The 14,382-nt window shown below is 45.1% G+C and overlaps 1 protein-coding gene across 2 annotated transcripts in view; it reads right to left on the bottom strand.

Annotated features, from left to right (window-relative positions):
* PPP1R1C (protein phosphatase 1 regulatory inhibitor subunit 1C) overlaps positions 1 to 14,382 on the bottom strand; it is a 43,754-nt gene that overhangs the window by 14,276 nt on the left and 15,096 nt on the right. The window contains exons 3-4 of one of the 2 annotated variants that reach the window (XM_083414395.1): positions 6,811 to 6,851; positions 3,840 to 3,911 (exon numbers count right to left, since the gene is read on the bottom strand). In XM_083414395.1, the coding sequence (XP_083270521.1) occupies positions 3,840 to 3,911; positions 6,811 to 6,851 (113 nt within the window). The remainder of the gene's footprint in view (positions 1 to 3,839; positions 3,912 to 6,810; positions 6,852 to 14,382) is intronic. The other variant, XM_083414394.1, reaches the window with a different exon arrangement.

The raw sequence follows: 14,382 nt of genomic DNA, 5'->3' as shown, positions 1-14,382 counted from the left end.
TGCCTGCAAAGCATGGGCTCAACCATAGAGTTATTTCCCTTGCTTTCTTTGAAGTAAAACCAGAGTGCAATTAAGGGACAGGTAAGGATTGTTCCTGTTTTCTAAAGCATAATGTCACAAGGTAAAGGTAAAGGGACCCCTGACCATTAGGTCCAGTCGTGGCTGACTCTGGGGTTGCAGCGCTCATCTCGCTTTATTGGCCGAGGGAGCCGGTGTACAGCTTCCAGGTCATGTGGCCAGCATGATTAAGCCGCTTCTGGTGAACCAGAGCAGCGCACGGAAAGCCGTTTACCTTCCCGCCAGAGCGGTACCTATTTATCTACTTGCACTTTGAGGTGCTTTCGAACTGCTAGGTTGGCAGGAGCAGGGACCGAGCAACAGGAGCTCACCCCATCACGGGGATTCGAACTGCCAACCTTCTGATCGGCAAGCCCTAGGCTCTGTGGTTTAACCCACAGCACCACCCACGTCCCATAATGTCACAAGGATGCTCTTTAATACCTTTGAGAGGCTAAGCTGCTGTGGAGGATGACAAATGAAGAGATAGATGAATGAAGCAAGATGGCATTCCTCTGCCATCTCCCTAATCTGAGCTTGTATAAGGGAGGAAAGGCTTGCAAAAATGCATATATAAGCTAACATGCATACAGAGAGAGAAACAGAACATGACAGATTTGTGCCTCCTTTAGTTTTTAGTGAATGCTGGCTTTGCAACACTTTGTCCCTTTAGCCACTAAATGTGGCTAAAAAGCCAACGACTGCAGCCACTGACAAATCATGTTGACTCTACATGACAGTCCAATTAGAATCTCCCGCTTTAAACTTTAGTGTTGCCATAGCCAATCCAGCTCAAATATTTAAATGGATAACCCAACAAACGGGCTTAAACACTGAATAATTTCCCCATGAGTAAAACCAGTATCGTCCCAGTGCACTCCTCAGGGGTAAAGGAATCCCCGCTAAGGAGTAGCAGCCAACAAGGCTATTGCCCTACCACCTTGACTGCTTTCCCCCCTGGGTAAATCTTGGAACCTCAGGCCCAGCAGCCAGGTGTGGCCCTCAAGGGCCTTGGGATCTCTTCCCCATGCCAGGCCCCCTTCCCAGCCATGTTTTGCACCTTTGCTTGAGTGTTTCTGCCTGGCTGGCATGTGTCTTTGAGCTTTGTTTGTGCTTCTTGCTTGACGAGATGGAGGATAAAGAGTAATGTGTGTGGAAACTGGCCTACTGCACAAAAGGTAAGATTCACATAAATATATGTGAATCTTACATTTTGTACAGTAGGCCCATGATTGCCAATCTTCCACTGCCTTGTGAGTTATCTTCTGGAGAAGAAAAGGCTAAGGAGTACAGTGGCATAGAGTGGGTTGCCAGAGCTCGTAGCAAGGCAAGTATTGCGCCCCCTCTACAGTGGACCCCCCCCCAAACACACAAATGTATACCCCACGCATTCCTCCATACGGGGGGTGGGTTGGCCAGTGGAGCCGGTGTTCTGCTGTCCAAGCTATGGGTGCTTTCTGAGGTGCAGCAGTGGCTCAGCAGCTTTGAGGGCTCAGGGCTTTTGTGCCTGGGGCAACCACCCCTGTGGCCCTCCCCACGCGATGCCACTGATGGAGTAAACCCTACACAAAATGGAGTGGAGTCTCTAAGACAATTGGATGGCATCTTGTACGCCTCCTTCCAGCAACTCCTGCAGCCAAGCTGGTGTCAAACCAGGGGTGCCATCTTGAATAAAACATTGGGAGTGGGCCTGTGACGTTAACATATGAGAGTGCTGGAGGTGAAATAGTTAAACAGGTTACCCAATCAGAACCCAGGGGGTGGAGTCAGAGGGACTATAAAACCAGCTCTGGGAGGGGATGAGGGAGAGTTCGTTGGGAGTTGGTTGGTTGGTTGGTTGGTTGGTGCGGGAGTGAATTGGGATAGAGTCTGTGGGTAGGTTGAGTTAGTGTAGCGAAATAAGCTGAGTCAGGAACAGTTAGGAGCTAGGAAGACAAGTAAATATCTGAGAGGTGGTTTAGTGAATGAGAGCAGGTAGCGGAAGTTATAGGTCTGGATAGGCAGCCCATGATTGTAATTGACTGAGACCTGAAATGAAACCACACACTTGTTAAACTGCAATAAATAAACAGAAGTTTATGTTCCAACTTAACCCTGGCTGGACTCAGTAATTTCCCAGGTAGGACCTGGTGGTGGCAGCGAGAAATAAAGTGGTGGCACATCAATAGGTGGTAAAACATCCGGGGACCCTGTGTGATCGCCACAGGGGCAAGTATGCTCTGCCCTGCATAATCAATCACTTGACATGGTGCATGGACACCATTTGAATGGCAATGCTCATCAACTTGGAGGGGCGGCCCTCTCAAATATTTTACTGGGGGGAACGGAGACCCCTTGGCCCCTTTGAGCTGGCTCCTATGTGCCAAGCGTATTGCTCTGCTTTCCTTTGGACCACATCCGTGAGGCTGGTGTGTGTGTGTGTTTGTGTGTGTGCGTGTGTGTCTTGTCATCTGGGCAGCCCAGGATCTCCATACAGACTGCCCAGGCATGCGCCCCAGGCAGGCCACCTTGGTGTTGCTAACGCAGCGGTTTGACTTCACCCCTGGATGCGCACTCCATTGTCTCTCAAGACAGACAGATGCCAACAATGTTGCCTCCGGTCCCTCCCCTGCTGGAAGAATGCCCAGAAGGGAAAGTGCTGAGAAACGTTTCTCTCCTGCCTTAGTTCATGAACAAATCTTCAGCTCCCTCTGGGGTTAATGTAGGGAAGCTTGTGCATTGCCTAAGACTACCAGATCTTCCCAGCATGCTGTTCCACATCAATCCATTCAGGTGCATTTCAAACACCTGAGACAGTGCTGGAAAGTGCATCCCTGATCGATTCCCCTTGGCCACGCTCAGGTGATCTGGGCGTGCTTTACGGACAGCAGTTTTATCCCTGGCTCTGCACCAACGCATCACAGTTTGCTCGTTCAATTGGCCCTGTGTCTGTGTTTAATGGAGGGTTATCTGATAAGTGACCAGAGCACAGGGGAAATGCAAATCCAAATCAAGAAGCGTCAGGATTCCCAATCTGCGATTTTGCTTACCACACAAGTGCGTGTAAGCATCGCTCGGGAGATGAGAACGACCGAGGCTCTTCAAATGGGGAGAGTGTCTCCCAACATCCATTAAGCACAGAAACATAAGCCTCACAAGGATCCTGTGCCAAACGGCTCTCTCGGTTGCTGTCTGCCTTGTTCTGGAGATAGCTCTGCAATCAATAGCACTTGCATTGATTTTTCCAATGCGCTGCATTCCAGTAAAACACACATACATAGCTGAGTAAGCCATTTCCTGCTAGAAGGGCGAGTGGATGATGCCTTGGAAAAAGTGCACAGGAAGGAAATTTGCTTTTTTTTTGGGGGGGGGGAGGAATTTATGCTGTAAGTCCCACACTAGTATGATATTGATGTCGTAGAAAAGCTATATTGCAATATTTAAGTAGAAAGGAAACATTGCATAGAGTCTGGAGGGTCAATTTTTTAGTGGCAGAGGATTTAGAATAGGGATTGGGTGCTGAATAGGGCCCCCAGGTCTTCCTTTATGGCCCTCAGAACTCTCCTCAAGTAATCCCACCCCCTGCAGATACAAGTGAAAGAGCAGTGTGCTGACAGTCTTTCAAAGGAGTTAGAGAAGCTGCAAGGTGTGTGGATCATGGCCATGTGTCTTTTCCACTCCATGTCATTATAAAGTTATCCTGTTAATGAGAGCCCAAGCTGGGAGTTACTGTTTAGTTTTGGGGTTTTGAGAGATGTCATGAACAACAAAATAGACATTATTAGCATGGCAAGAAACAGTACCTGCACAGTACCTTTCATGGCAGGAGGGGTATAGACGCTCTGCTTCCTCTGTTTGGGAGAAGCATTCTGTGTCTAAGGATAGAAAAGAACGACGTTTCAACAAAACTAAGAGCAAAGCAAGAAAGTCAGACAATAAACTAGAGACATTTCTTCCTATTTGCAGTTTTCTCATGGTACCCTGAATGCTTTATATTTATGGCTTAGTTACTAATATTGTTTGTTGACACCGCTTATTGATCCTGTATAGACAATTATATTAGGTCTGAGCTCTTTAATTAAAAGGGTACATTTGAAGCAAAAAGTACACACACACAAACACACACACACACACAGAGAGAGAGAGAGAGAGAGAGAGAGAGAGAGAGAGAGATTTTGTGGGGACTGCTCTGAAATAGGATGATAGGATGATCACTCATTCAAAGTGAGAGTGCTGTTGATCTAAGAAGCATGTTTCATTCTCGATTGACTTGGTGCTGTCATCATCACATAGTCAACTATGATAGGGTTGTGACGACATCATATTTTTTGTGTGATCTTCAGTTGGCTAGGATCATTCTTCCCAGGAAAAAGAAGACCAAGTTTAGATAAATTTTATGGGCTAGACATTTTCAAACTACAGCTGTTCCACCTGTTTCTGATTGGTTAAGGAAAATAACGGATATTACTCAAAAGGAAAAAAAAGAAGAATGAAGATGAAACGTGGAGCCTAAAATATAGCTTGGGATTTTGAAGGGAAATGGATTCTTTTCAACTCTTGATTATGTACCACATTTTATAGTCCATTACTTATTTTTTATGTTTCAGATAATCATTAATTTAAAAAGCCTGACTACACTAGAAAAACATGCCATTGAATGATGTCGGTCTTGGAGCTTTCTAAAAGGTCTGCAGAGTTCACCCTCCTGTACTCTAACACAGTGAAATTGTAGAAGTTAGTACTATATTTAAATCTTCACTTAAAAAGCTTTACTCCATTTCCCTAGGGGCTTAGATCTAGTACGTAAGAAGTATATTTTTAACATACCTAGTCTAATCAATGAAGATTCAGTAGCTATGTAAGATGGCCTATAATATTTAAAGTGGTTCATAATAGTTTAAGGTAATGGATGGAAAGATGATATTTATGAATAAATTATTGGGTACATTCAGAGAGTGCTAATTATATTTATTGCATGATGGGATGTTGATGCTCTTCACTGAATGCTTTTAAATGTTTGGAGCTAAATCTGAAGGGGGGGGGGAATCAATAGTGTTCATTGCTATTTAAAGCAATGCTGGTTTGTCTGAATCTCCAGCGAAAATGAGAGAGATTCAGGTCATGGAGAAGGAGCACACAAAGGTGGGGAAAAAATCTCATCTCTGATTATGTTGGATGTAATTTCCCTTATTTCCAAAGTTCAGATGCAAATGTAGATAGGAAGCCAAAAATGGCACCATAAGAGGGAGATATCAGATGCCTTGAGGAAACCCCAAGGTTTGTGCAAATGAAATAAATCTATTTTTTTCCCCAATCTAATAGGAGGGATGCTAAAAATAGCCCAGTGAGGACTGGGCATGCAGAGCGGCCATAACACTGACTGATGGAGGAGGGGAATGGAAAACTGTTGGAAAAACACTGCAAGGGAGCCCTCCATGCTGCAACATATGGTTGCAGTTCCCTCTTGCTTTAAGTCTGAGTTTGCACATTTAATATGCAACAAGTGATACTGAGCTCAGAGGGACTCATAGTGTTAGAAAATACAATTAAGAGCACAGCTTTCACACATATCTGATGGTTGTATTAAGAATTGGGGAATGCTTCACTCTTACATCCAAAAAGGTATGAATGTGTAATAATCCTCTGCTGACAAAGAGCCCACAGCTCCATGTTTTGCTATTCTGAGTGTGTCATGTGAATGCAAGTTCAAGGCAAGAACTCATGCAGAGATGCAGCAGGCAGCCTTCTTTGAAGATAGGTATCTGCATCAGACTCCTGCCAACCTAGCAGTTCGAAAGGACATCAAAGTGCAAGTAGATAAATAGGTACCGCTCTGGCGGGAAGGTAAACGGCGTTTCCATGCGCTGCTCTGGTTCGCCAGAAGTGGCTTAGTCATGCTGGCCACATGACCCAGAAGCTGTACGTCAGCTCCCTCAGCCAATAAAGTGAGATGAGCGCCGCAACCCCAGAGTCGGTCACGACTGGACCTTATGGTCAGTGGTCCCTTTACGTATCTGCATCAGGAGTGAGTGAATGGGCCAGTCACCAGGTGAATCATTCCCAAAGGAGACTGAAGGAGCTAGTTTAAGAGCAGTGAGTTGTTAATGCTGCAATCCTATACACTTACTTGAGAGTAAGTTCCACTGAATTTAATAGGCCTTACTTTTGTAGATTGCTCTGTCACAGACTTAACAGAGCATGGCCTTTTGGACCAGTGCTTGCAATTATTTTAATTAATGTATTTTTGATTCACTTTCATAGTTCTCTCTCTACACACCAGTTCATCCCTGAAGGAGCATCTTCACTCCCATCATTCAACCCAGACACTGAGGTCCCGCTCCGAGGGCCTTCTAACGGGTCCCTCACTGCAAGAAGTGAGGTTACAGGGAACTAGGCAAAGGGCCTTCTTGGCAGTGGCGCCCACCCTATGGAACGCCCTCCCATCAGATGTCAAGGAAATAAACAACTATCTGACTTTTAGAAGACATCTGAAGGCCGCCCTGATTAGGGAAGTTTTTAATGTTTGATGTTTTATCGTGTTTTTAATATTCTGTTGAGAGCTGCCCAGAGTGACTGGGGAAAACTGCCAGATGGGCAGGGTAAATAATAAAATAATTGTTGTTGTTGTTGTTGTTGTTGTTACTACACAGTTTAGGAAGTCTTGCTCAAATCCACTGCAGCATAATCGTAAGAATAAAATAACATGTTTCTGAATGATTGTTAGACAGCAATTTATCAGCAATTTATCAATTTCTTAAAGAATAATGAACTTACATCGTCTTGGGAGTTGTTGTTCATTCTCTTCTCATCTATTTCTATAAGACAGAAAAATGCAATTAGGAGACTGCCAAGCTCCTGTTTTCTAGACATAGCCCAACATGATAAGATACAGGAATTTGATACCTACATAATCATTGTTGGCTGTGGTCTGCCAAAAGAGCCTTTAGTTATACTGCTTGGGTATCTTAAACAAGCTGTACCTCAAAAATATATTGAGATGAATACTCGGAATGGGGGGGTGGGAGAGAGTGGGGAGCTGACCTTCCCAGAATTGGGGGGGGGGGGAGGATATGGCTAAACTGATAAATATAGTAAGGACCAAAGAAGGCAGTCGATAAGATAACACGTTTGTCAAGAAATGGAGTATATTGATAGTTGCTTACTATAGAAAAAGTCTTGAAGTGAATTATAAAAAATTAAGAGACAAAAGAACAACATAAAAGTCAAAAATTACAGTAAAACCACTGCCATCAGCCACAACATAGAAAAGCAAGCTTCTTCCCCCACACCAAATGAGTGACAAATTGTTATGAAGGTGTAGAAATGTGAGAGACCAAACCCCCCCCCCCACTCCTCCTTCATTGCTCAAGACATAAGTTTCACAATGAATGAAAGCTGAAATGAATGGGCCCTGTTCACACCAAGTTTCCATTGGTTCAGAAATGAATGCAACTCTCCATCCCACCCCCTACAAATAATTATGAATGGTCATCATTGGCAATTTTTATGAAATGCTGCTTATTATATTATGCAAAATGTTTTAACCTGGAATACTCATTAAATTACAGTAAAAGTAGCCATATCTGCTACCTCAGAAGAATCCCTGACCATCACCACAACTCTTGCTCTGAGCAGATTTAGAAGCAGATTTAGAAGCGAAACAGGATATATGTGAGACCAATACTCTTTCTCTCTTACTCTCTCTCTCTCTCTCTCTCTCTCTCTCTCTCTCACACACACACACACAAACACGCAGCCTTAAGTTAAAATATTCATCTAATTAAACATTGGCTCAGTAGTTTATCACACTCTCTTCTCAAATTATTGAGTGTGTCTTCTTTTGTTTTCACCAATCAAAGGAAACTTTGCCACAGAGGTGCATGTAATTACATATAATCACCAATGAAAAGGGTCAGGATTGGGCCTACAGAGCATTAGCAAGGGGTCCCTGTAAACCATAAAAGATCCTCTTATTGCAAAGGGGTAGCTAGAGGCTCTTTTCCATTATTACCCCTGCGCTGAGAAGGGACTAAGAACCTGATATTTCCGCAGCTTTTTACATACTAATCCACATCTAAATCATTGGTTAATCCTTTAGGGAACTTTAATGACGAGAACAGAAGAGGAAGTATGATTAATAACAGCAAAATATACACACACAGCACTGTAATAAAATAGGGAAAATACTATCTCTCTGCCCCTTCTCCCCCGCCAGCCCCAATATTATGGCTCACAGTATTGGGTCTAAAGTCTAGCTGAGACTTGGCACATAATTTTATGACATTGATTTATGGAGGAAACAATCACATCTCAAATCTTCTCACCCATGCTGGATTTTTTTATTTCATTTTTTAAGGCCCCACATATAATAGAATGATTTTCCTTTCCTTTCCTTTTCTCATAATAGCTTTCAAAAATGGCTTTGATTCTGTTTCGGAACTAGGCTGATGCCTCAAACATAGCCTCTTTTAAATTGTTTGGAAGGAAATCTGAAAAAGTTGAGTGCCCTTTTTGAACAAAAGGTTACTAAAAAGACCTCAAAGTACAGCCAGCAAGTTTTCAGTTGATAAGCCTGGGAGTGAGGGAGGGGAACTAAACAAATCATCATCATGAACAACAAAAGAGATAACAGTATAACCACATGGATTTCTATGCTTTTCAAAGAGAGCCTTAATTAAACCATGGACATGAAAGCTGTGGCTCTCCAGGTGCTATTGGACAACACTGCCACCAACTCTACAGGGCCGAGTCCTCGGCTCCTTCAATATTTATGGGGAGTGGGCCCAGCTCCCTCAATGTTGAGGGGGTGGAGGAGGCTGAGCACGGTGTGGCTTCAGTGGTCGGATTCTTCTGAGCACAAGAAGAAGAAGAAGAAGAAGAAGAAGAAGAAGAAGAAGAAGAAGAAGAAGAAGAATAGTAGTAGTAGTAGTAGTAGTTTGGTTTTGATATCCCGCTTTATCACTACCCGAAGGAGTCTCAAAGCGGCTCACATTCTCCTTTCCCTTCCTCCCCCACAACAAACACTCTGTGAGCTGAGTGGGGCTGAGAGACTTCAGAGAAGTGTGACTAGCCCAAGGTCACCCAGCAGCTGCATGTGGAGGAGCAGGGAAGTGAACCCGGTTCACCAGATTACGAGTCTACCGTTCTTAACCACTACACCACACTGGCAAGAGAGGAGGAGCTGCTGGCCACTGAAACCGTGACATGCTAGGCTCCACGCTTGGCCTCCTCCTGGTGATGCAACATGTGTATGCCACCACACACACGCAATGTGCTCCAGGCCCCCTCAATCTTGGGCACGAGTCGGCGCCTCTATTGGACAACAGCCCCTATCATCCCTGACAATTTGCCGCGAGGGCTGAGCCTGATGGGAACTGAAGTCAAGCAATATCTGGAAGGCCACATGTTCTTCATCCCTGATCTGAGTCAGTACCAGACCGAAGGCATCACCAGGGTCTATTAGTGAACCACTGGCTACATTCAAAAGAACCTACTGATGCCTCCTGGTCAGGGCTGGCCCTCTCATAAGGCAAGGTGAGGTGACCACCTTAGGCAGCAGGATTACAGGAGCAGCAGAACTGGCATTGTTGGCCACCCTAGGCTCCCTTCCATCTGGCCAATTTTCCTTGTCACCTTTGAAAAGACAGAGAAGCTGGAGTTGTCTGGAGACCATTCCTCCAAAAGCTACATTTTCCTGAATTCCTGGTGAAGGGGGATTGATTGTTAAAACACTGGGAATCAACTGTAGCTTTCTAAGGGAAACAGAGGTCTCCTAACAACTCTCAGCACGCCTGACGTGATCACACCAGGTAGGAAATTCTTACCTATCTATATTAAAATGTCCTATAGCATTTTGCAAAAATAAGCAAGAATATTGATTTTGGTAAACAAGTCACTCTCTTCTCAACAGCATTCCGTATTTGTGGAGCTACTCTGTGCCTCTGTAGAGATATTGCTTTACCTCATGATAAGTGGGACTCAGAAGATAACAGAAGCAGTCTAGGTGCTTATCAGTCCCTGGCACCAAAGCCTTTAGGACTATTGTAACAGGAAACTATCTGTATTGAAAATGATGTGTAAATAATTCCCTGGAATTGAGGAAGCTTGTTTCTATGGTGCTGCTCTGAATGGAGCGACGATCAGAGAAAGGATACAAGGTTCAGTTATGAAATTATTGAGCGTACTTTCAGATTTCTCCATTTACAAAAGCACTCTGACACACCCAGAGACAATCAAAACCAATCTGTTGTTTAGAGGCTACAACACTACAGCCTGTGGGAGAGATTTATGCCAAAGATGAATACACTGAAAGTATGAATTTCACCCGTTTTTGAACCAATGCATTGAGTCAGACGCAAAGTGCAGAACTATGATTGATTTTCATCACAGAAAAACAAATAAAACAAAGCAGGCTGCAATCCTACAGCCCGCAGAGGTTCAACAAATGCCCCTGAGGCCTAAGTGCTAATAGGAGGCATTGTTCCTTGAACACATCTCTCTCACACAAACAGTGACACCTCAAATAGGATACAAGATGCATGTTGTTTGGAGCATTTCCTTGTTGAAAAAAGGAATTCATATATTTTTAGAAATAAATAAATACAGTGGTACCTCAGGCTGGGGATGCGGGTGGCGCTGTGGGTTAAACCACAGAGCCTAGGACTTGCTGATTGAAAGGTCGGCGGTTCGAATCCCCACGGCGGGGTGAGCTCCTGTCGTTCGGTCCCAGCTCCTGCCCACCTAGCAGTTCGAAAGCACCCCTAAGTGCAAGTAGATAAATAGGGACTGCTTTCTAGCGGGAAGGTAAACGGTGTTTCCGTGTGCGGCACTGGTGCTGGCTCGCCAGATGCAGCTTCGTCACGCTGGCCACGTGACCCGGAAGTGTCTTCGGACAGCGCCGGCTCCCGGCCTCTTGAGCGAGATGAGCGTGCAACCCTAGAGTTGGTCACGACTGGCCCTAACGGGCAGGGGTACCTTTACCTTACCTTTTACCTTTACCTCAGGTTAAGAACTTAATTCATTCTGGAGGTCTGTTCACCTGAAACTGTTTTTAACCTGAGGTAACATTTTAGCTAATGGGGCCTCCTGCTGCTGCCGGTGCATGATTTCTGTTCTCAACCTGAGGTAAAGTTCTTAACCCAAGGTACTATTTCTGGGTTAGCGGAGTCTGTAACCTGAAGCGTCTGTAACCCAAGGTACCACTGTAAATAAATAGATATTTCATATTTAGCAGCAGAATTTGTCCTTTTGACCCCGTGCCCCCCAGGTTGCAAGGCAGAACCATTACATATTTTAAACCTGTAGATTCTATCCGAATTTTTATCCATCCAAAGGGACCATTCAGACGTCTCTCCCCATACGCACAGCCAGCCCTACCATTAGGCTGAGTGAGGCAGTTCCTTCAGGCAGCAGCTGCTGAGGGGTGGCAGCAAAGTGTTAGAAAGCACAGAGTTGAAATTGTGTGTGAGGAAGGTGAGCCTGCAACCTGGATTCAGGAACTAAAGTATTTACCATCACAGAAGAATGGCCAGACTGCCCAGGTAATGCAAACAGTGACCATTATCAGGTATCTTGGCAGACAGGATTTCTGCTGTAGACCACCTCCTTCTGTGATGTATGTATGATGTTTTGGGGTAGTGGTCTACAGGGTGGGCAATTTCAAAAGTCTATCTAAGGGCTTGCACACCATTGTTCAGGGTTCTCCTCTCTCCTCCGTGTGGTGAGTGGGGACCCTGTGGCAACAGTTCCTTAAATAAAGATCAGGCTTACTAGCTGCTTTGCTTCTCAATATACCCCGATTGGCCTCTGTTATTTTCTCCTACCGATAAGGAAGCCACTTACGGACTCTATATGGGCTATAGAATACCCCATAAGGGAAAGGGAACAGTTTTTCTTATAGCAATACCATGATGCGCCCAGCCTAGCTTCATTTTAACACACAAAGCAGTGACCTGATCAAGTTTGCATATAAATGGTGTCAGGTTCAATCCTAGTGAAAAGATTTCAGGAAACAAGACTGGGAGAGTTCTTTGCCTGAGACTTAGGGGAGCCAGTGTCTGGCCTCAGCGGTTTGTCTCAGCAACAGAGACTCCCTTATCTTCTTTCTTCTATAAACACCCTTTTAATAACATTTGCTTTATAAATGAAAGGAAATGTGTTAACTAGTAGCTAAATATTAATGCCTCGGGTGGACATTTCCATTGTGCTTTATTTCATGTCGATGACGTCATGGGATAATGTCCCCACAACTGATCTTATCTTCTGCAAAGTCTCGTAAAGATAAAGAAGTTATAGGGAGTATAAATTGCAGCTAGCGCGCCAATTAGAAGCGCTCCGGCTTCCACGATCAATAAACCACCCACTGGGTAATTAAATTTAACAAAATAAATCAGCTAGCCAGAGAAAGGGAAAACAAAGTGAGATCGCTGAGATGAAGCTCTGATGTTGAGATGTGAGATACATCCCCTCCCTGCTCTGTTTTGGAATCAACAACTCCCAAATACAAACCACATCCAGACCTTACAAGTTTCTGCTTCTGATAGTTCCTTCTTTCCTACATTAACCCCTGCAAGAGCAAAGCCTTCAAAATGATATTCCTGACAAATTAAATCTACTAGTACATCTTGAACAAAAATACCCACATACTGTTCTCTGTTGCTATAGCTAGTAAGAACTATTCTAGCCTCTCCTAGGAAATATTGACATTACAGGGACTCAAGGAAGTGATTTTCTACTGTTGTCATATACGCAAAGGATACATGATTGATGATCCATTTACAAAGACCACGTGTACAGGGGGGGTTTTGTAGGAGGGGGGAGGGGAAATGGAGCAGAAAATTGGCAGAACCGCTATTGCCCCTGATGCCTGCCTTGGAGTTTTTAAGAAAATGATGGTGTTTGTTTCTGGAGAAGAAGGAGAAGACTGGGAAGAGGAGGTGTCAGAAGCTGAAAAGGGAACAGGGCTTAGTGAGCAGGAAGAGGCTGTGGCAGAGAGAAGTCCAGAATCAGAGGCAGAAGCTGAAGCAGGAGTGGCGGAAGGCCAAGAGGATATGTTAGGATATTTCCGTTCCACCTTAAAAAGGAGCAGGATGTTTGTGTCACAGCCTGCGTGTTTCCTGTCTCACAGGATGTTTCTGTTGTGTCTTTTGCTTTCGTTTCTCTCTCACTGCCGGAAACTCCCTCATGCAGGCAGTCATGATTTTTCTTTGTTCTGATCAACGCTGAATAAACTTAGAAATAATGCTCTCCTGTGTGCATCTTCCGTTGTGCATATCTGCTGATAGAGCGTGCAAGAGCTCTGGATCTTTGGGAAGCTATTTCTGGAGCTCTTGTCGCTAATTGCTGATACTGCGTGTCTACGGGAGATTGATGGATGTCCGGAGACGACGTGGAGTCAAGATGGACTTTATCTCCCTGGCAGTATCTCCCAACAACAAGGTTTCGGGCCCAGATGAACAGCACTTACAGGAGAGTAAGACTGTGAAAGAGACTGCATTGAGGTATGTGTGAAAAGCGAAAGTAAGGCTTTTCGATGCCGCGGCAAAGTGCTTTTGATGTCCGGCTGGCTTAATTGGCCTGGGAGTCGAGCCAAAGGCTTCGTGATTTATGGGCAGCCAAGATAAGAAGCCCCTGAAGTTGAAAAGGGCTCGGCTAGAGTGAAAAGCTGGGATGGAGTCGTTCCAAGCTTCTCAAGCTGCTTCTGAAGCTGAGTGCCCAAAGCTAAATCGGCAAAATTATGAGGCATGGGCAGAGTGGTGTCAGAGTTTACTGCAACAGTTTGGAGTGTGGCATACTGTGAGTGAGGCCCCTCCAGTTCCTCTGACAGAGAGATGGAAGTCCCAAGATTCAAGGGCCATAGACATAATAGTCTTGTCCGTCTCTCTGGAGGAAATTGCCACGCTAGCTGGCAACACCACTGCTCGTGGGATGTGGAATGCTTTGAAGCTGGCCCATCTACCAGTCAACCCAGCCCAGAGTTTGACTGCATCGGAGGTCCTGGCTGTTTCCCGGAATGCAAGTGGATGCAGGGATGCCCAGGGGACCGTTTGCAAGCTGCAGGGGGAGCTGACTGTGGTGTCATCCCAGACAGCATTCCAGCCTCCAGGGGGAGCCAAGGAGTCGGCAGATGAGAGCTCTGTTTCTCGTGGGAACCAAGGTCATCGCCTTTGCAGAGGCCGGAAGGCCAGAGGTAAACAGAGACAGATACCTGCAGATGGCCAGAAGCAGAAGGGGGGTGAAGAGCCCACGCCAGTGGAAAACAAGGCTTTGTTTGCTGGCACAGCCTCACCAAAGGCTAAAGGCAAGTCTCTTGGCCAGGAGCAGGGGGGCAAGCAGTTTAAGCCCACG

Source organism: Podarcis tiliguerta (assembly GCF_965153285.1).
Source record: "Podarcis tiliguerta genome assembly, chromosome: 1".
In the NCBI taxonomy this organism is placed as follows: domain Eukaryota; kingdom Metazoa; phylum Chordata; class Lepidosauria; order Squamata; family Lacertidae; genus Podarcis; species Podarcis tiliguerta.
Note: the sequence above shows the minus strand (reverse complement) of the source record. Positions and strands in the feature narration are given on the sequence as shown.